General features: G+C 37.7%; 1 protein-coding gene and 1 pseudogene across 2 annotated transcripts in view; one reads left to right on the top strand and one right to left on the bottom strand.

Annotated features, from left to right (window-relative positions):
- TEKT3 (tektin 3) overlaps positions 1 to 23,304 on the bottom strand; it is a 40,333-nt gene that overhangs the window by 13,308 nt on the left and 3,721 nt on the right. For both annotated transcript variants that reach the window (XM_041771839.1, XM_041771840.1), the window contains exons 2-5: positions 16,585 to 17,191; positions 14,022 to 14,105; positions 5,423 to 5,493; positions 1,475 to 1,618 (exon numbers count right to left, since the gene is read on the bottom strand). In XM_041771839.1, the coding sequence (XP_041627773.1) occupies positions 1,475 to 1,618; positions 5,423 to 5,493; positions 14,022 to 14,105; positions 16,585 to 17,163 (878 nt within the window). In that variant the 5' untranslated portion in view covers positions 17,164 to 17,191. The remainder of the gene's footprint in view (positions 1 to 1,474; positions 1,619 to 5,422; positions 5,494 to 14,021; positions 14,106 to 16,584; positions 17,192 to 23,304) is intronic.
- LOC121500267 lies at positions 22,852 to 23,198 on the top strand (annotated as a pseudogene).

A 23,304-nucleotide genomic window follows, 5' to 3' on the forward strand; every position in this document is an offset into this window, starting at 1 on the left:
GGACTAACAGCCCAGGTGGCTCAGCGGTTTAGTGCCACCTTCAGCCCAGGGTATGATCCTGGAGACCCGGGCTCGCGTCCCACGTCAGGCTCCCTGTGTGGAGCCTGCTTCTCCCTCTGCCTGTGTCTCTGCCTCTCTCTCTCTCTCTCTCTCTCTCTCTCTCCCTCTGTGTGTGTGTGTGTGTGTGTGTGTGTGTGTGTGTCTCATGAATAAATAAATAAAATCTTTAAAAATATATTGGAAAGACTAAGAGGTCACATTGGGTATGGTGGGCTTATGGGTGGCATTTCTTTGTTGGTATTATAGGAAATCACATAAGGCTAGTTGTTAGCTCAGGCCACAATGACCCAAAATAACACCCTATGTGCTCCATATCCTGACATTCCATGAAGGATGGCTAAAAACTCATGCTGGAAATAGAGAAGGCCCTTGATGGAGGGCAAGGTGCTCAGAGCATGTGGTTAGATCATAGCACATCCCCTGCCCCAGAAGGAGAAGAGGAAGATGCTTCTTGTTCACTTCAAGCCAAGTAAAAGGCATTTCAAGGGGACCACTTAGGGCATAGGGTTTGAATCTGATTCATACCTGAAGAATCTAAAAATCAAAGTTGGCACATGCTGCTTTGGGCGTGACCAGCCCTACAAAAGGGAATCCATTTGGGGGTCACTTTAAAAGGGAGGGGGCATAAGCATGGGAAGGAAAACAGGGAACTCTTCAAGGTGACAAAAATATTCTTCATCTCGACCATGGTCACGGTTGCATAGGCATAGAAATTTGTCAAAACTCACCAAAATGCATTTTAGTGTAGGTGAATTTCACTTCAATCAAGTCGATCAAGTCGGGTTTTTGTTTTTGTATTGTTTTGTTTTTAAGGGAATGACTAGAGAAAGACCATGAATCCAAGACTGCATCCAGAGCCCTGGCAAAGACACCATTGGTGGAGCAAGTTTAACAAGTGGTGGTAATAAAACATGATGCTGTTTTTTAGCTTGTACCCTATGGAATCCAGGGCATCCAATACATTGGCAACAGTTTATTTTCTTTACGCTTATATGTGTTTCCTAGGTTTTTCTGCTTCAAGTAACTGTTATTTTCACAATTAGAAATACAAATAACAAATATTCTCTTTTTTGAGCTTTAGAAAAGATTTATTATTGAAGTACAGTTGACTTACAATGTCCTATTAGTTTGCGGTACAACACAGTGATTCTGCTATTCTATACGTTACTCAGTGCTCACCACAATAAGTGTAAATAACAAATATTCTTTTACAAAACAATATAGGAGGCAAGTATCAAAGCCTGACTGAGGAATACTCCTGGTTACGGAAGACTCATCCAAAGCAGGGTGTGTCTTTTACCTTCCCACATCTTCCCATGTTTTGCACTTTAACCTGTAAGCTGCATCATTTTGAAAGGAGAGAGGATGAATTAAATGACATTGAGATCTCAGAAGTGGCTTGTGCCTGACTTACGTTGCATCAACCCGCTCCACTCCGCGAAAGTAGCTCACACCATCTGACGTGTTTCGCAGATTGTGGCATTTATCGTCGATTCGGTAGGCTGCCTGTTTATCACTCAGGTCCTTCTCCAGCTCGTGCTGGGAGGCTCTGTTAGCTCTGTAACATAGGGGTGGGGAAATGGAGTTTCAGGTTTAAGTAGTCATTTGATATAAGGAAGAGTAATTGCCCTTCTGTGCTGGGACCCACCCACTCCTGTAGGTCTCTCCTCTTTCACACCATGTCCAGCTTCCCAATTAAAAGGAGACTTCCCTGGAGATGTCCATACACGTGAGTAATTAGAACCTAGCCCACACTGCCCCTCCCATGCGTGGTGGGCCTTGGGAAAGAAGAGGTGCAGATAAACAGAAGGTGGGTATCTGGAGCCCCAGGGCTGGGGTCCGTCTTCCTAACACAAACACTGATCCAGATAGGACACTGGTTTAAAGTAATATGGCCACATCTGTGCCTCTCTTTGCTTCTTCTTTTTCCTCTTCTATATCCTAATTCCTCCATTCTTTAAGGGACAATTCCCCCAAGAAGTTCTGAGACATTTATTAAATAGGGCCTCTCTCCATCTGTATGTGAACTCCATTTATGGTCACATGAGGCCTAAGAAGTTGGCCAAGTTTGCCAGGAGATAGAAATAAAGCATCAATATTGAGCCCTGGGGCAGGAGACAGAGGGCTTGAAAGGAGATCAGGAATTGGGGGGCCTCCTGGCTCATCTGCTCCAGCAGCCACCACCCTCCTGGGAAGGAAGAGGCACTGAGATGCATGGTGTTCCCTGTCCTGCCAGAGAGGAGACCTGACAACTCACTACCAAAGAGACAGGCCCATGGCACGGGCATGGGTGACAGGTGAGCCACATCTTTATTAAGGCAGCAGTTCATTCAACAAATTACTGAGTGTCTACTACCTGTCAGGCACTGTTCTCCAAGCCTGAATGCATCAATGGACAGAGCAAACAGCTCTTCTCCAAAGAAGCTTACACTTTACAGAGAGGAGATAGGCAATATCCCTCATGAATAAGCAAATCGTGCAGTCTGTTAGCTTAACAATGCAGAAAACAAAGCAGAAAAAAAAGGAAGCAAGAGTGTGAGTGATTTAAATAAGATGGTCAAGGTAGGACTCCTTAAGGAGGCAATGCTTGAGCAAAGACTTACAGGGGGAAGAAGCAGATCATGCAGAGCTGTGTTGGAGGACATTGGAAGGAGTCAAGTTTTCCTCCAAGTGAAGTGAGGGACTGCTGATTTACAATTTTAAAGGATTGTTTGGTGCAGGGGGCAGGGAGATCCCTTAGCAGATAGGTACAGTGAGCCAGGTGAGAAATAGTAGCAGTTTGGACCAAGGGGTAGCAGTGAAGGAGGTGACAAGTGTTCGGATTCTCAGTATATTTTAAAGAGAAAGCCAAGAGACTCAGCTAGGAGATTAAACATCAGTGGAGGGAAAAGAGGTAGAAGCTGAGTAATTGGAATAGCAGAATTCCATCGACAGAGGTGGGAAAGTTTTTTGGGGAGAAGACAAAAGTTCAGCCAATACACTGAGCTTGAGCATCCATTAAACATCCCAGTGCAATACCAAGGAGGCTGTTGGAATTTGAAAGAGAAGTCTGGGCTGGAAATAAAAATTGGGGGATCATTAGCATATAGAAAGTATTTGAAAAAGCAGGATGAATGGATGATCTCCATTGTTTTGGTATTCCTGGCCACTCAAAATGCTCCTGGCATACAGAAGCCATGTGGTAAAGCCTACGCTGAATTTGAATAGATTAATTCCAGCTGCAGCTTCCCCATAGCCCATACTTTTAGGGAAGTCACTTGATCTATGAGAGTTCATTTGTGTGTGTGTGTGTGTGTGTGTGTGTATGTGTGTGTGTGTGTGTAAAATGGAAATGAAGGTAGCAACATGCCAGTAGCCCGCATTTTGTGAATCCTAAAACAATTTTGTGGATTCTAAAGCACATACAACAGATAAAGACACCTCCCTTTGCTATTGTTTGGTCTCCCATCTCAGGTTATTGTGTTCAAACTCTAGGATTAAAGGCCTTTCCCATTTGTGGTTCTGGGACCAAGATGCCCCATAGCCTTCCTCTCTTGGGCTGACATAACCTTGACCTCCTCTGACTTAACATCAGAACCTTCTTAGGAAGGTGTTTTAGGCAGCACCCCATTGTTCTGTCTTATAGCCCAAGATGGGAAAAAATCTTGGCTGCCATGTTGGTGACTAATGACATTCCATTTCCAACTGAGATCCAAACTGAGGTCTTCATTGTGGGTTCCAAAGCAAATAGAGTTGAAAAGCCCTCTTCCTATCACCTTCAATGGACCAAAACCAATGACCATATTAAGGATCTCATAAATTCTGAAGAAACCATCCCAGGAAATGAGGTAGACATTTTATTCATTGTATATTAAGGTTTTTAAAGGATCACAACAAAGGTTCCACACAGTGCGTACATGGAGACAGAACTTCCTGCAAAGACTTCAAACAGGGTCAGGAATGAGGCGATTTGGTAGCAGAGACTGATAGGAAGATGTGGATGTTTCACAGTGGAACAATCTGGATGAGAAGAGTGAAGAATGTGGAGGAGGAGCTGCAGATTTTAGGTTATAAAAGAAAATAGGATTGGGACCTGGACCCTCCAAAGAAAACAGAACAGACGCCATTCTGTGAACCATGCTAAACTGTAGTTCTCCAATTTCTAGGCAGCAGAAGCCATAAAGGAGTATCAGATCTGCACTGCCTTGTATTTGAAGCTCTGGTAAACTCTAGAGTTAACCAAACCACTCATAGTCAGCCATCCTTAGCTAATCTTCTACCTATCCTCAACATTTCTGGCTAAAGAGCCCTCCTAGTCACAGCAAGAGAGAGATCCCAGACATCTAAACCTCTCTGACTTGCAGAGCTTGGTGGGCAAATAAAACAAGCAATACTGATACCTCTAAAATATGTATTCCTTCTGGGGTATCACAAATTATCCTTGACAATATCTGTATAAACAGAAGCATCCTTTCCTTTGGGTGACATATTTGATGCTGCTTTCCGTGGCCATAACCAGGTGAACATTCATCTTTCTAGTCACGTTAGGAAAGAGGCTCAACCAATGTGTTTTCTAAGCTGAGAGCTGTTATCATTGCATAAGATCTTCCTTTGATTATTATTCCCTCCTCCTCCATTGCAATCCCCACCACAAATATCAAGTACCTACTATCTACTATTGCCAAGGAAAGAGGGCTATGTATCCTGGTAGTGAGTAGGATGGGTGAACGATTACAAAGTTGCAGTGGTGTGACCAGAGCACCAGGGAGCAGGCACCAGGGTAATCAGAGAAGGCTGAGTCTTTAAGGAGTTCTGGAAAGAATCATAAAAGTGAGCCACAGTTCATTACTTTTCCAGCTGTTGGGATGAAAATTCACAAGTTAACCTCTCCTCAAAGAATGAAAGTCTTTTGAGTTCAAAGAAATCTTAGCCATACTCCAAGTTAGGGCTGAAATCCTTTCTATAGCATCTCAAAATTGATTTTCTTTAAGATTTTATTTATTTGAGAAAGAGAGCACATGCAAGAAGGGAGAAGGAGTAAAGGGGGATGGAGTCTCAAGTAGATCCGTCCTGAGCATAGAGCCTGACTTGGGGCTTGATTTCACAACCCTGACATTATGACCTGAGCTGAAACCAAGAGCCTGACACAACCAACTGAGACACCCAGGCGCCGCTCAAAATTATTTATTTAACTACAAATTTAAAGCAAGCACTCCAAGTACTCATCTTAGCCTCCAAATAAAAATGTATATGTGTGTGAGTATGTATGTGTATCCATATATAAGAAATCCTTACATAAGAAGCTAGGATAAATTTGAATGGGAGGCACAAAAGCACGGTTTCAAGACAGATTTTCAATTGTATATAGAGTTAAAGGTCTTACGCAAGTTGAGCAATGGCCTTATCCAAATGCAGCTTCATCCTTTCTTGACAACACAGAATAATATCAACTTCCTACTTGATTGAAAAAAAAAAAACACACACATTAATGTTTTCATCATCAGGTATAACATCCAAAGTCAAAAATGTAACAAAACATTGACAAAGGAAAACTTCATTCCTGGAAAAAAATGTCAAGTTAAACAAGAAAACAGGGGCACTTCAGTGGCAGAATCTGTTAAGCACCATGATCTCAGGGCCCTGGGATTGAGCCTCGAGCCTCAAATAGGGCTCCCTGCTCAGCGGAGAGCCTTCTTCTTCCTCTCCCTCTCCCACTGCTCATGCTCTCTCTCTTTCAAACAAATAAAATCTTTTTAAAAATAAAATAAAATAAAAACAAGAAGACAATCTTTACATCCACTTATTTATCTCTATGCCCTCATGATACTGCAATCTAAACATCAGACTGAGGTTCACCCCTTTATAGGGCTATAGGAAAATTATTTTATGGAACAATTTGGGACAGGAATAAAAACTGTAGGATTTGCCTTTATTTTTCTCTCTGGCCCTTAAGTAAAACAATAAGTAAATAAATTCTGATGATGTGCAAGGTTGAATTTAATGCATGCTTCTTTTATAATAATTACTCTTCCATGACAAAGTAAACTGGTGAGCCAAAGGGGCAGCTAAAAAGGGACTTTCTTCTGGCAGTGTATGTAACCTCCGACAGATCCAGCTCTTTGGTCCAAGTGGAAACTTGATTTCCACACTGGGAGGCCCACCCTCCCCGCCCATGCCCTGTTACTCAGCCACTACGCTCATACAAACACCTTTATACACCACTCTACTTGACCACACACCCAGCATTCTAATGCCGCTAGGAATATAGACATTATTACATAGCATGTGTTGTATCCGAGACGTCTTAAGTAAACATTTTTTGCTTCCTTCTGAAATTCAAATTCACATTAGAAAATCGAGAAACTCCAAATAGTACCAAGAAGACATTTAGATAAGTGCACATGGTCACTGTTACCACTTTTTCAAGCACAGAGTGATCACACCATGTGTATTGTTTTGCAGCCTGCCTTTTCATTTTTTTTTATATTTTAAGATTTATTTATTTATTGAGACAGAGAGAGTATGAGTGGTGGGGAGAGGCAGAAAGAGAGGGAGAAAGAGAATCTGAAGCAGATTCCCTGCTAAATGCCACCCTGACACAGGGCTCAATCTCATGACCCTGAGATTATGACCTGAGATGAGATCAGGAGTCAGACGCTTAACTGACTGAGCCGCCCAGGTGGCCCCCACCTTTCCATTTTAAATCTGAACATTTTCCCATGACATTAAACTATACCATGATGAACGACTTCAGTAAATTGTAAGGGGTATACCTTTTTTTCAAGATTTTGGCAAATACAGCCAATTGCCCTTCAGAGAAGTTGTACCCACTCACAATAATAAATGAGAGTACACTTCCTCACTTTACCTATTAAATGGTCACTATCAAATCCTCTTCATTTTTGCTAGGGTGATAGGACCCCTCCCACAAACAACAAACCTCATGAAATTTGCAGGTTAATATTTTAACTATGTATTTACTCATCATTTAGCTTTCTTCTGTTGTGAACTACAGTTCACTCTCCTTCTCCACTTTTTCTGTTGTTTTTCCTTATTAATTTATAAGGATTCTTATATTTAAAATTCATTCCTTTCCCATCATAGATGTTATAAATATATACGTAAATATATATAATATGAAAATATATCTATATTTTTAACCTGCTTGTGCCTTGCCTTTATATTCTGCATAGTGACTTTGATATGCAGACGTTTGTGATTCCTATGAGGTCAAATGTATTAGATATCCCTTTTTGGTCTCTGTCTTTGTTAATTTGATTATAAAGGGCTTCTCCATTCCAGTACCATTCCAATATCAATTATTACTCAACTATATAGTCTTCTTATTCTCTTATTGCTTCACATAAAAATATGCCTAGAGTTCATTTCACTGATAACCCTACCGACTAATTCTTTGATCTGAATTAGTGGAATAAATGAAAAGCTACATTCCCACCACATGTTGTCATCAAGGCTCGCCCTGTTCTTACAGGCAGCAAAGGTTTCTCACACATTCTCACAGTGAGTTGTGCATCAGTCTTTGCTTTTAATGTTGTTCAATTTTCATTTTTTTTCTATGGTGTGGTGTGTGTGTGTGTGTGTGTGTGTGCGTGTGTGTGTGTGTGTGTAGTTATTTTACTAAGCTATTTGTCAAAGGATGCATGGGCTATTGCTTAGAAAATACTATTTAACACCCAAAATCCTAGTGAGCTTTTATACTATGTATACACAATGCACATAGTGGGAATTTCTGGGACTTTTAATGGGGGGAAATGCATTTAATGAAACTCTTGCTATAAAAAATATTCTTCAACAATAATTTCTATATTTGAATTTAAATAATGCCATATGGTGAATGTCAGATGGTTGAGGGCAGATGGGTTCATGGAAATAGGGAATGCTTACAACCAAAGACCTTTGGAACTGTCTCCAGTGTTAATTTATCTATTAATCTGTACTCAAAGGTTCATTTGGCTTTAAAAAGTTCAAGGAGTTGGGGTCCCTGGGTGGCTCAGTGGTTGAGTGTCTGCCTTCAGCTCAGGTTGTGATCCCAAGATCCTGGGATCAAGTCCCACAACAGGCTCCCTGCAGGGAGAAGCCCACAGGAAGCCTGCTTCTCCCTCTACCTGTGTCTCTGTTTCCCATGAATAAAAAAAAAAGTTCAAGTTGTTAACCTGGTCTGGGAGGACCAAAAAGACGGTACCCTAATCAGTCCCCCAAGAGAAGCCATTCTGTAAGAATTTGGTGAATATCACTGACTGAATGTAAAAGTTGACAGAATTCATGAGAAAATATTTCAATATGGCCACCTTCTTTAAAAGCAGGGCTTTTAAAAAATAAAAAAATAAAAGCAGGGCTTTTAAGGCAACTTCTTTTCTTTCTTTCTTTCTTCTTTCTTTCTTTCTTTTTTGTTATTCCAAAAAATTAGACCAGTGTTGGTAAAAAGAAAAGATATGCTAATATCACTACTTTGAGTAAGCAAAGTATACACTCATTACTTGAAATTATTGGCAATGACCAAGGCACCCCTCAATTGACGAACCATTACTTTCATTGCAGATTTAGTTATTTTGAGACAAAGTAACCTCTGCTACTGGTCTAAGAAAATATGAAACCTCTAAAGCAGTAGTGGTTGTTTGAAAAATAGATTTATCAAGATATAATTCATGTACATTAAAAATCTTCTATTTTACTGCAATGATTTTTAGTATATTCAGTTATGTAACCATCATAGAACCAATTGTAGAACATTCTCATCACCCTCCAAAGAAAAAACACACTTCTTCACTGTTACCCCAGTTTCCAATCCCCTGAGCCAGTTTCTCCTAGGCTATCATTAATTTACTCTCAGTCTCTGTAGATTTCCCTAATTTGGACATTTCATAGAAATGGAATCCTGCAATATGTGGTCTTTTGTGACTGACTTCTTCACTTAGCATAAATTTTCAAGGATCATCCATGTAGCGGAATGTTTTGGCACTTTTTAGGGCTGAATCACATTCTATTGCATGGCTACACCTCATTTTAGAGACCACTCATCAGCTGACAGACATTTGTGTTGTTTCTAAATGGCTGTTATGAATAAATAACGCTGCTATGAGCATTCATGTACAAGTTCTTGTGTGGGCATGTACTTTTTTTCCTCTTGGGCAGATACATAGGAGTGGACCTACTGAATCATGTGGCACCTGTGGGTTTAACTATTTTCCAGAGGAGGTGTATCATTTTACAGCCCCATTAGCACATTCTCACCATCACTTGTTATTATCTGTGTTTAAGTATAGCCATCCTAAAGGGTGTGAAGTGGAATTTCATTGTTGTTTAATTTGCCTTTCCCTGATGAACTATTGATGACCAATCTTTACTGTCCTTTACTGTCCTTATTGTCCATGTGTATATTCACTTTGGAGAACTCCCTATTCAGATCCTTTGACTATTTTGAGTTGGGTTATTTGGTGGGGGGGTTTTTGTTTTTGTTTTTGGGTTTGTTTTTTTTTTAGCTTTAGTTTTAAGAGTTCTTTACATACTATAAATACAAGTCCCTTATCAGATATATGATTTCAGAAGATTTTCTTCCTTTCTATGCATTGTCTTTTCACTTTGTTGATGATGTTCTTTGATGCATTAAAGTTTGTCATTTTAATGATCAATTTCTCTTTTTTCTTACGTTGTGTGTGCTTTGTGCTTTTGGTATCTGTTTTAAGAAATGATTGCCTAGTCCAATGTCACTAATATTTATGCCCATGTTTTCTTCTAAGAGTTTTACAATTGTAGCTCTTACATTTAAGTCTTTGATCCATTTTTATTCATTTTTTTTATATATGGTGTGATATAGAAGTCCAATGTCAGTCTTTTGGTCATGGACACCCAACTGTCCAATCACCATTTGTTGATAAGAGTATTCCCTTCCCATTGAATCGTCTCGGCACCCTTGTTGAAAGTGAATGGATTGTGAAAGGGAAGGTTTATTTCTGGATTCTCAAATTCTATTCCATTAATCTATATGTCTATCTTTATTGTCTCATGTATTGTAGCTTTGTAGTAATTTTTAAATCAAGAAGTGTGGGTCCTCTGTCTTCTTTTTCAATATTATCTTGGCTGTCCTGAATCCCTTGAATTTACAGTGATTTTCACGGACAGCGTGTCAATTTTTACAAAGAAGTCAGCTGGGGTTTTGATGAAGATTCTGTTGAATCTATGGTCCATGTGGGGAAGTACTGCCACCTTACCACTATTTAAGTCTTCCAACGCATGCACCATGATATGTCTACTTACTCAGATCTTAATGAATTCCTATCAATAATATTTTATAGTTTTAAAGCAGTGGTTCTGAGTTCTGGCTGTTCATTAAAATTTTCTGGGGAATATTTTTATTTTTATTTTTTTAAATTTTTTTTTAATTTTTATTTATTTATGATAGTCACACAGAGAGAGAGAGAGGCAGAGATACAGGCAGAGGGAGAAGCAGGCTCCATGCACCAGGAGCCTGACGTGGGATTCGATCCCGGGTCTCCAGGATCGCGCCCTGGGCCAAAGGCAGGCGCCAAACCGCTGCGCCACCCAGGGATCCCTCGGGGAATATTTTTAATACATATGCCTATTCCTCACTCCAGATGTGAATCAGAATCTCTGGGTGTAGGACCCAGTTATTGATGTTTTTAAAACCTTCAGGTGCAATCAGTCTTTAAAGCTAGAATAATATATTAAAAGTGGCAAAGTTTAAAAAAAAAAAAAACCTCTTGTAAATAACCAACAGATATTCTGATGAAGTGAAAAATTGTTAGAACCACGTATAATTTACTTCACAGAACATCTAGGATCAGTAAGAATAAGAGGCCAAGGGATATTTTCTGGTAAATACTTCCCCTTTTAATGACAAAGTAGATGACAGATCATTTCAAGATGGGAGATTCATCAGAGACAGGAAAGGAAGAAACAGCAGAACGTGGACCTATTCCCATAAAGCTACTTTATCCAAGATATCTTACTCTTACTCACTCATGTGCAGCAATAGGCACTGTGGCTTTTACAAAAGAGATTGCATAGCTTTTTTGTAGTGGCCAAAACTTTCCTGAATTTATTGTTTCCACTCATATGGCTTTTGAAGAATCAGGCAGAAGAGGAAAGCAAAGAGCAAAGAAAAAAACTCCGCTTATCATCCATAATGCAGTAGGTCACTAAAATATAATTTAATGCAATGTTAAAATGGACCCTGATGACTTGTGAAGGTAATATTACTGATGACCAGATTGCTAGCTCATCATATTTACTTTCTTACCAAGGATTCTTTTTTTTTTTTTTTTTACCAAGGACCGACCGATCACAGAAAGGCAAACAGGCAGAACCCAGCAAAGCTGGTTCAGGGATCATGTATTGATTTCTTGCAGCAGAAATTCAGCAAATCGAGTAGGAAACGGGACTGAGAAGGACTGAGAGCCAGACAATGGAAGGCCATAGAAATTACGGAGTCAAGGAAGAGATTTTAGCGGATGGAACCACTGGTGATCATGGTAGTACAGATTCAAGTGAAGGGAGGATATTTGGGGATTTTGCATTCACCAGCTCTGATAGAGGAAAAGATGGTTTTGAGCAATGGTAGGAGAGAATGGAGTGCAAAGGGGAAGAACAATTTAAGGAGCTGGAAACTGATTACAAAGGGTGAAGAGAGTCAGCAAGCCATGCTTCAAGTGACTGGAGAACCTTGGTACCATCAGTAGGAAGGGGAAGGCAGAAGGAATCAGGGTAGAAGAAATGTATACTTGTAGGCTTCATGAGTATTAACCAAAAAAAGGGAGACAGGTAGCAGGGTTACCAACATAAACACATTTGACAGGGACTTAGGGACACAGAACTAATGCATAATAGAGTGTCTGGCCTGAAAAAGAGATTAGGAAGAGCCGAGGCTTTTTTCAGTGGCTGAAATCTTAAGGAATGGCATAGATCTCATGGGATTAAGTCTGGGAAGTGAAGGCAAGAGAACTTAGAACTAAATCACATTTAATTGGTGGAGGTGGAAGAGACCCTAGCAGGAGAATCAGCACAGTAGTGCACATATAACTATCTGCTTTTGGATGACAATTTGGCTATATAGGAAAACTTCCCAAATGCATATGCCTTTGGCACATCAATTACATTTCTTGAAATGTATTCTTAGGAAATAATCAGAAATACATAGAGTTATCAATAAGAATATTTTTGTACACAGTTGTGTTATTAAGATAGCAAAAAAACAAAAGGGGGACTGTGATAGGGAAACAAACCTAACTACTCAAAAAAGAGAGGGTTTTTTTTGTTTTGTTTTGTCTGTTTTTTTTTTTTTTTTTAATGATAGCACCTTCACATTGTGGAACACAGTGTAACCATTAAAATCATGCATATCATACATATGCATATGAAAGTATATCTAATGCTATAGGAAAATTACCCCAATGCAATTCTTAAATGAATAAAACACTTTTAGAGGGGAAGGATGAATAGGTTAAGCACAAAAGATTGTTAAGGAAGTGAAAATTCTCTGTACACTACAATGATGAGTATGTCATTATATCTTTATCCAAACCCAGAGAATCTGTACCAAGAGTGAATGCTAGGGGTATACCAGACTTTGGATGACAATGATATATTAATGTAAATTCATCAATGGTCACAAATGTACCACTCTGGTCAGGGATGTTGGTAATGGGGGATACTGTGCCTACGTGGGTACAGAGGTTATATGGGAAATCTCTACACCTTTCCCTCAATTTTGTGGTGTCCTTAAAACTGCTCTAGAAAAATTACATCTTTAGAAAGAATGGCACAATCGCCAAACTGTGGAAGGAGCCATGATGTCCTTCGACAGATGAGTAGAGAAGATGTGGTCTATATATACAATGGAATATTCCTCAGCCATCAGAAAGGACAAATACCCACCATTTGCTTCAATATGGATGGAACTGGAGAGTTTTATGCTGAGTGAAGTAGGTCAATCAGAGAAAGACAATCATCATATGGTTTCACTCATATAGGGAAGAAAAGAAATAGAGAGAGGGATTATAGGGGAAAGGAGGGGAACTTAATGGGAAAAATTAGAGAGAGACACAAACCATGAAAGCTCCTAATTCTGGGAAACAAACAAAAGGCTGTGGAAGAGGAGATGGGCGGGGGGTTGGGGTAACTGCGTGATGGGCACTGAAGAGGGCATTTGATGGGATGAGCACTGGGTGTTATACTATATGTTGGCAAATCGAACTTCAATAAAAACAAATGAAAAAGGGACCCCTGGGTGGCGCAGCGGTTTGGCGCCTGCCTTTGGCCCAGGGCGCGATCCTGAAGACCCGGCATCGAGTCCCACGTCGGGCTCCCGGTGCATGGAGCCTGCTTCTCCCTCTGCCTATGTCTCTGCCTCTCTCTGCCTCTCTCTCTCTCTCTCTCTCTCTTCTCTCTCTCTGTGCGTGACTATCATAAATAAATAAAAATTTTAAAAAAAATTAAAAAAAAAAACAAATGAAAAAAAAGAAATGAATAAATGGAAAAAAAAAAAGATTGGCGTTGCCTTCCCTACAACATTTAAGAATAAACATCATTAAGCATTCACCTAGCCAAAAAAAAAGCACTATTCAAATTATATATACAGTATAATTCTAATCTTGAAGATATGTTTGTGTGTTTTTAAGTTGCGTGGTGTCTAAGTATGGTTAATAAAAAAATTTCCTGAAATTCTCTGAATAAACTGAAATTCTCCTAAATTAACCATGATTTCTGTCCACCTGAGCTTCAGGTAATTTTTATCTTTCTTTGTCCTAGTCTGTATCTTTTGAATTCTCTCAATAAACATCCATTACTTTTATAACCCTTCCCCCAAAAAATCTTTTCCAAATGATATAAATATTTGACACTATAACTTCTTACTTATAAATGGCTTCATATAACATAATTTTTGTTTGTTTGTATACATTAAGCCGGTGTTTGCAATGACATTTTTTGTTATTGACCATACTAACCGTCAGCAGTTCAGCTTCCACTTCATCGTGAACTAGATCGATCCCCATTCTCTTCTCTCGATGAAATAGACATTCTCGGGCTACCTACAGATACACAAAAAATGGAAAGCACTAATAGAAAGTAACCAAAATCAGTGATCAGGAAGCAGTTCTTAGGACCTGTTTCTAAAACAAGTCAACAGATATTCCCAATACCAACTTTTCAAGCCATTTTGTTGGAAATTTAGCAGGAGACCCACCATGACAACTAAGTAAATCCCTATTGCTAGTTAAAAGGACAGAGTTCACTCTTCAAAGTGGTTTGGAAAAAGAATTCTAATTTGGAAAGGTGACAAAATCAAGTGTATGGCATCTACTTCATTCTTACACATCAGCATCTGACAAAATTCCTTAAACATTAATTCCTTCTACAGAAATAATCTGAAACATAGTTTTCAAGATACTACTTCCAAATGTCTTCTACTGAAAAGAGTGAGAAAGAAACAAATTATTATCTTTGAAGATACCAAAATATTTGTGTAGCCAAAAATCCAAGTGATTATTTTTGAAGTTCCATTTATTGTTTTCCAAATAATGTGTCTTATCCATTAAGGAGAAAAAATATAAAAAAGTAGAAAATGATTTAACCATATTCCTATCACTGTTTTTTTTGTTGTTGTTAATAACAAAACAGATTATAATGTCCTTAGTATTTTATATTATGCTTTTTAGGATTGACATTAAATAGTAGGCCCTGGTCATAAAATATTCTTTGAAACAAAGTATGCCAATGACTCTAGTGAAAAACAGCTTGGATTGCTAATAATAAATTATTGAAAGAACATTATATAAATGTTAAAATATTTTTTCAAAGACTATTTTGTGACCTGTAATAACTGCATAATGTTAACCTTTTCAGCACAAAATATAGTAGTATGTACACTGTAATCTGACATCATAATGTTGAACACAATCTTTGAGTGGATACATATTGTTTTAATAGTAAAATTCACATTTACTAGAAGATGAATTAATGGGTTGAGGGGAACACTGACTGTTTCCATGTATATTACTAAACTGCTTTTTTTAAGTTTCTACTAACCCACCTTCTAGTAGGATTCTACTAATCTTACCAGCAACATAGAAAAGTATCCACCTGCTGCACTTCAGCCAACTCCAGAAGTCATCAGTTTCCACTGTTGCACATATGACAGGCCAAAGATGGATACTTCATTGATTTAATTTTCATTTTTATTAGGGAATTTTAACTCTTTTGTTTTATATTAGTCGATCATCTGGATTTTCCCCTTAAGATGTATCTGTTTATGTGACTAATTCTAATTTTAATCAGAACCTTCTAGCACTGTGCTGATAGTAAATGTTTGAACACGTAGGAACATTTGGACAAGAATTGTAGGAAAAAATACAAATTAGAACCATCTCACTGAAAGGAGTATTGAAAGGAAGAAATTAGATGTCCTCTGGAAATTCAGGTAAGTGGCTATCATTTTAAGGATACTCTAAAGTGGGATGGGTAAGGTGGGGTGCAGAATAGACCAGGAATCCTCAATATGAGCCAAAGCATGAAGAAGTTATGGAAAGGCTTCCAATCCTCAAAAGTATTTCTTGACGTTAGTGTAAAAAGGTCTCATTTATGTACTAGCACCCTTTCTCAGGATTTCTGGTGATTGTGCTTTTTTCTGTATGCTTGTGTCTGGTGGGGGGGACAGGGTGGGGGTGCACAATAAGAAGTAACAATGTACAGGGGTCTCCAACAAACTTTTTAACCCACTAGACCTCTAGCTCCTTCTCTAAATTGTTCTGTCATTGAAGTCATAATAAAGACATACTGCAAATGCTTATCATATGGGAAGTCATATAAACGTGAAGAAAAGTGCTGTTTGCTTCAATTTTATACAGCTTCTGAAATAATTTCTGTAACTTGCGTGTCTTCAAATATAGAATGTCTTCTTTCAATGGTGGTGGGTAGAATGGGGTTGGAGACCCCCTCCTCCATCACACCCTCGAACAGTGAGGGGTAGCCAGAGGTTAGCAACAAACTAAAATGCTGCCTCCATGACCACTACAACTGGCTTAACCTCAGGCTCATTTCTCTATTACCAAATTCACTCCATCTCCTAAGATGGTCTCACTGATTATTTCACTATGCCCCAAAAAGGAATTGTAACACATTAACAGGAGGCATTTCATGACACCGATTAAAATAATAGTACTTTTTTCTCTCAAATATTATATATGATATCCAGGGAAAGCAATGACCAGGAAGCCTATTTAGTAGATGGGAAGATGGCGTTCTCACCATAAACACTGTGGGTCCTAAGGGTGTCTCTCTAATTAACCTCCTTTGCTTTGCATTCAGAATTCTTTCTACTTAAAGAGCTGTTCTGCAGGATGTGCAAAACTGGTCATGGTTTTTGAAAGTAGTTAACAGATGTATTGATAGGAGGTTGGCTTCTACAGGTGAAGCAAAATATATTTCAACAGATAATAACCACAGTAATTCGACCAGTGGATTATAATCATACAAATATGTAGTGTCTTTTATCAAAGCTCTTATATTTACCTGAAGAGGGGCTTCTGTCTCCATCAAAGCCCTCTCCAATTTTTTCTTAACATCAGTGAGTTCATTCGTTTCTCCAATCATCGCATCCAACTCATGATTGATTTCAGATTTCCAAAATCCTATGTCATTGACTCGTTCTCCCAAATTTTGGGTGGAGCCTGCCTGGGTTTTTCTTGTTTGCTGATATTTGTCTTGAATCAGGCGAGATGTATCTACCCTTAGTCTCTCTGAATTATGTCGGGAAGTGTTGGATTCGTGATAGTTAGTTAAATTGGACCTGTACCAATCATCAGGGGTATACCTTGTGAAGAGAGTGGTTCTATTAGAAACAAAGGGAAGCATGGTGCTCTCGCACACCTTCTGAGATCTGGTGCAGTATGGGCCCAAGGTTGGTAAGTTGGATGCTACTTTGTAGTATGTGCTTGGTCTCCAAGGAAGGCTCAAGGTATGGGTTAAATTGTAGTGGGGGAAGCGGTCCCTGTAGCTTGATGCCACAGTACTGATGGCTGGTAGGAAGTTGGTTGGTGTTGGTCTAGGGTGGGCATAAGTTGCCGTTAACGTAGAACCTAAAGGCTCCATGATGCTCAAACACTATTGTAAATCTCTCCTGTTTAAAAGGAGGGGAGGGGATGTAAAAACAGACAGTCACATAAATTAATCTTAGGTGAAAATTTACAAATAAACACCACATTTGACTTATTTTTACTAGCAGCATTCCCTAACATGTTAAATATTTGTCTTAATTTGATATCCACTTTTACAGTGCTAATATATTCCAAAAAAATTTTTTTCTATCTTTGTTTCTAGAATATACTAAAAATTACATTTTTTAGGTTGGCCATTTGAATTTCTGAAATTTTTTAAATTTGAGTTATTATTATCCTGTAGCAAATCTAAATTAAGAGACTAAAGTATGCATTTTAACAGGGACTCAAATCTGCTATTTACTAGCTGTGAGGCATTGGACAAATTATTTAAACTATCTGTTCCTCAGTTTCCCATCTCTAAATTAAGAATAATACTACTACTTACTTCTCTGGATTCTTATGAGAGGTATTAACAGCAAAGTGTTACTTGGCAGCATTTCCTCTACCAAGTCATCCTAAATGAGCACAAAACCTGGATAATAACAACAGTGTGCTTGGTAAGCAAACATAGCTCAAGGCAAATACCTGGCTCCCTTTTCTTGGCAACTTGTCACCTCTAGGCACCTTCAATATAGACATTCTAGGGCAGTTGTTAGGGCTAAGTAAGACAATGCTAAGTATTTGGAATGCTTATTATCATTCTGGGCTCAAAATAAATGTTCATTAAATGTGAGCTTTTTAAACTACTAATCCAAAAGAATATATAAAATAAAAGATAAATATCCATCCCTCCTCCAAAGTGATCTCCAGTGAATAATTGATTCTAGTTGTTTCTTTCTAGATTTTTCCAATTCATATACCAACATATGTATTGTTTTTAAAGCTACCTTAAAAATGCACCTACTTATATACCATTTATACATATGAACAGACCTTTTTAAATATAAATACTGAATTATCTTAATGATTATATGTATCATTTAGAATACGTATATTTTAAAATATATATTTCTGACCTCCTCCCCTGTTAGAACATATAGATCCACTTTATTCTTTTGAATAATAATAATAATAATATTCTTTTCTTTGGTTGAAAAATATTCTATTGTCTGGAACTTTTGGTCATTATTAGCTAGGAAAGTCAAGATGCCACAGTCTACGGTATACTTTTCAGCATCTAAATATCATTCTGTTTGGGGGTTAGTGCCTATGGACCCATTTACTGAAAAGGAAAAATAAATCAGATATAAACATATCAGAAAAAAAAATCATTCAATGATTATGTAAATAGCTATGTCTTGAGGCCTTTGGTCCCCAAACCACAAAATAATCTATTTGTATAATTGTGGTCAAATTGAAACACACTCATTCCACATGTGGTGAAACAACTGCCCACTGCCATGGTGGTGGCCCACACAGTCCTAACTCCCTGACCTTCTCCTAATTCTTCTTTCCCTCAGTCCCCAAATACTTGTACTGGCCAAGCCTAGGAGTATGATGGTCAAAAGGAAACCTTAATAACCCCTTGCAGTTCTTCACTTCAGTTTGAAAGTTAAACACTGTTTTTCAAAAAAGCAAATTCAAAGCAACTTGAAACCTTAGGGTCTTCATGGCTACTTTCAGTTCTAACCTCTTCTCCAGTCAAATCTAGACATAATCTTGTCACTTTTCTTTCATAAAGAAGCTTCATGTGGGTATTGGATGACTCTTAGTTGGATTTTCTTAATTCTTGACAATAATAGCTAGCAACACACTTGGTCCTTCAACCAAGGAATTCCAAGTGCAGAATTACCACATATGTTTACCCAAAACCTATTATGTTGAAGTCTTGAAGCATCTAAACCCATGTTTGTTAAGCCATGAGTCATATACTATGAGTGGTGATTTGTGAAATGCAGAGGTTCAGAAGCCAGAGGAGACATACGGATTGACTAATTCAATATAGTTTCCAGTGATATATTTTTTAATTCAACAAAAGTTTCTAGTGATATATTTTTTAATTAGGGATGCGATATAATTTTAAATCTGGAATCTGAAGCATAAATCTCCATTGTTTAAAGTAGACAGATGTAGAGATCCTTGTGTGTGGCAGTAAGTTTCACATGGGGACAATATTTTACGCAAGACACATGTTCTCACACAGTTGCACAATGGAAGTTCCAGCTCCAGTTAGCCATCTTGCAAGTCATTCAAGAAGCCTGATTAAAAGACAATAGTATGCAACATCTTATATTTCGGTCATTATTGGTCAAGGAAACTGAGAATGTCATGTCCTAAGAAAGACCTAAAATTTCAAAATAGACTTCTGACTCCAATCATGATAGAGTAATAAAAACTAGACTTAGCCTCTTACATCTAAAAAACTAGACAAAATATATGATACACCTGTTTTGAACAATGGACAGCACAAGACTCTGATCCCTGAGAAAAGAGAAACAAATAAGGCAAGCCTTCTGATTGTCCTGGCATTCTTCCTGGAGGCAATTTCCAGATTACAGGAAAACCAGATGAAAAGTGAGCAGATCCTGGCAACTTTGTGAGTTGAAGAGATCAGAATTTCGGGAAGCTGAGACAGCTGGAAATTGTGAAGCAGGATTCCAGAATAAAGCAAGCTATGTAGAAAAAGAGCTTCCTATATAAGGGGCCCACTTGTGTCTTTGCTGAGCAATAGGTTGCACATACACGAAGGAACACTGTATGAACTTGGGCGAAGAATGATGGCTGGGTTGTCAGCTGAACAATTTCTAGAGCTCACAGAAGGTGGAGAGATATTTTTAACTCAGGCAAGTCAGAGTGGAGGTGATCACTTGGAGCATTCCATGGAGACCTCAAAGGAGTCACACACTAGAGACAAGGCTGATCTATCTCTGGAGTAAAAATACTAAAAATTCCTTCCAGCAAAGCTTTAAAAATAGGCCTCAGAGAGATCAAATTAATCCACAAGTAATTTAATTGCCTGACAACATCAAGACATTCAAATATATATCACAATGTCCAGCATTCAATTAAAATTATCAAACATGCCAAGCAGCAGAAAAAAATGTGACACATAATTAGGGAAAAAAATCAGGCAACAGGAAAGATTTGATAGAACAAACAAACAATGTACAAGTATTTAAAGGAAAACAAGAGTAAAATGAACATAAAACAAGAACATAATTTTTAAAAAAGAACCACACATAACTTTAGGAATAAAACATACAATATATACTCATACAGTTTATACTTGAACAATTTCAATGGATGAGATTAACAGCAGAGTAGACACTGGAGAAATACAGATTAGTGAGTTCAAATCTAACCAAACCAAAGCACAGACTTTTTTTAAATGAAAAAAAAAAAAAGAGAGAGAGAGAAAGAGAAAATCCTCAGTAACACAGGCAAATATCAAGTAATCTAACATCATATATGCAGAGTCATATAGAAAAAGGAGGAAGACAAAAATATTTGAAGAAATAACGGCTCCATATTTGCCAAATTTGATGAAAACTATAAATCTCTAGGTCTAAGAAACTCCAAATACTCCAAGAGGATAAGCCCACACCCATTCACACATGCATGCACAAATTACTACCATCACTATCACCACCACCCCATCACCTCAAGGATCATCATAATCAAATTGCTGAAAATCAGAGAATAAAATAAAGAGAAAAACTTAAAACAGAGCAAAAAGACATCTTACATATAGAAAGGAACAAAAATAAGAATTAGTGCAGAATTCTTGTCAAAAACTATGCAAGCCAAAGACAAACATCTTTAAATGGCTAGAAAAAAGTGTGAGCCTAGAACTCTATATCCAGTGAAAAGATCCTTCAAAGATGAAGGTGGAATTAAATTTTTTTATAGAAATAAAGCCAAGATTATTAACCTTCAGCAGAACTACACTAAAAGAATTCTTAAAAGGAAATTCTTCAAGCAAAAGGAAATCATACCAGATGGAGACTTGGATTTACACAAAGAAATAAACTGCCAGTAATGACAAGTATAAAAAATATTCTTCTCTAACTTTTAAATTTCTTTAAAGGATGGCTGTGTAAAGTGAAATAATAAAAAAAAATATCGTGGAGTTTATAATAAAAAGAGAAGTAAAAAAATAAAATAAAATAAAAAATAAAAAGAGAAGTAAATTATATGGTCATAATAGCACCAATAAAGGAGAGCCGAAATGGAAATGTATTATTCTAAGGGTCATAATTAAAATGAAATAATGTTATTTAAACATAAACTGCAATAAGTATAAAATGCATATTGCAAACTTGAGAGCATCAGTTCTCAAGACATCACCCATAACCCAGGGACTTGTCTAAAACCTTCTCAGGGCTGACAAGGTCAAAATTATTTTCATAGTAAATGCCCAGGTGCTGTTTTCCCTTTTCACTCTCATTCTCTCACAAATTAACAAGGGAGTTTTCCAGAGTCACATGATATGTGATCACAACAGACTAAATACAGTATATAGGAGAACCCAGCTGCTAAGACAGAAATCAAAGAACTTTACCATGTATGTAAAATAATGCTCATCTTCTCACTAGATATTCTTTGTTTCAGAAATATAGCTTTTTAATAAAGCATTTGAGGGGGATGCCTGGGTGGCTCAGCAGTTGAGTGCCTGCCTTTGGCCCAGGGCATGATCCTGGAGTCCTGGGCTCAAGTCCCACATCAGGCTCCCTACATGGAGCCTGCTTCTCTCTCTGCCTGTGTATCTGCCTCTCTTTCTGTGTCTTTCATGAATAAATAAATAAGATCTTTAAAAAATTTTTTTGACTTATGTTACTATATAATGGGTTGCGATGCTTATATTTAAAAGACTTAATATTTTTAACTGTTCAATTTTAATTGCTAATATAATAATATCAATAGATGCAATTCACATAAACTAAAGCTCCTTGAGATCCTCAATATGAGGTTATTTGACTACAAAGGGATCCTAAGATTAAAAATATTTTGAACCACTGACTGACCTGGAACATTTTCTAAGAAATAAATAAAAAAGAATTAAAGCTAACCAGCTAAGAGGGGAGACAAAAAATAGAAGACTTACAAAGACATAATTAATCCAAGAGAAAAGAGACAAAAGTAAGACAGAGGAAGCAAGTAGCAAGATAGTAGACACAAACCAAATCACACTGATAATTATATTTGTAATAAATGGTTTAAACAATCAAAAGGCACAGATTTTTTTTTAAAAAAAAGATTTTATTTATTTATTCATGAGAGAAAGGCAGAGACATAGGCAGAGGGAGAAGCAGGCTCTATGTAGGGAGCCCAATGTGGGACTCAATCTCAGGACTCCAGGATTGTGCTCCGAGGGGCCAAAGGCAGTCGCTCAACTACTGAGCCACCCAGGTGTCCCAAAAGGCACAGATTATTAAGCTGTTTTTTATAAAGCAATATTGAACTATATGCTATCTCAAAAAAATCCATTTTAAATATAAAACACAGATAAGTTTTTAAAAGTATGGAAAAAGATATGCCATGTAAATACAAATCAAAAGAATATTGAAGGGCCTATATTAATAACAAACTAAGCAGACTTCAGGACAATAAATACTATCATGAGGAAAGAGAAATAAGGAGAAAAGGATTAATCAAGGAGATATAATGATCTTCAATTTCTATGTAACCACTAATAGAATTTTAAACACATAAAGCCGCTGAGGAATGTCAACTATTCAACATGAAGGCGGAGGTCAATAAGCTGGAACTGATGTTCCAGAAAACTGACTCTGATCTGGATTACATTCAGTACAGGCTGGAATATGAAATCAAGACTAATCATCCTGATACAGCAGAGAAAAATCCAGTTACACTGTTAAAGGAATTGTCAGCAATGAAGTCTCGATATCAAACTTTGCATACACGCTTTAACCAATTACTGCAGAGCAGAAAGAAACTAAGAACCACATTTTTGCTACTGTTGATAAGACTATGACCGTGAAGCAAACAGACCTGGAGCTGTCACCATTCACTAAAGAAGAAAACACTTCAGCAGAGCAATTAAAATCTTTCATGTCGGACTTATGAAGAAACTGACTTGCAAAAGGGAATTCTAATGGAGAAGAGATTAATTCCAGAAAGATTTAAGAAGATGTCTTGTTAGCACTTGATGACTAAAGGTGGGGGGATGGTG

The sequence above is a fragment of the Vulpes lagopus genome, chromosome 10 (assembly GCF_018345385.1).
Source record: "Vulpes lagopus strain Blue_001 chromosome 10, ASM1834538v1, whole genome shotgun sequence".
Lineage (NCBI taxonomy): Eukaryota > Metazoa > Chordata > Mammalia > Carnivora > Canidae > Vulpes > Vulpes lagopus.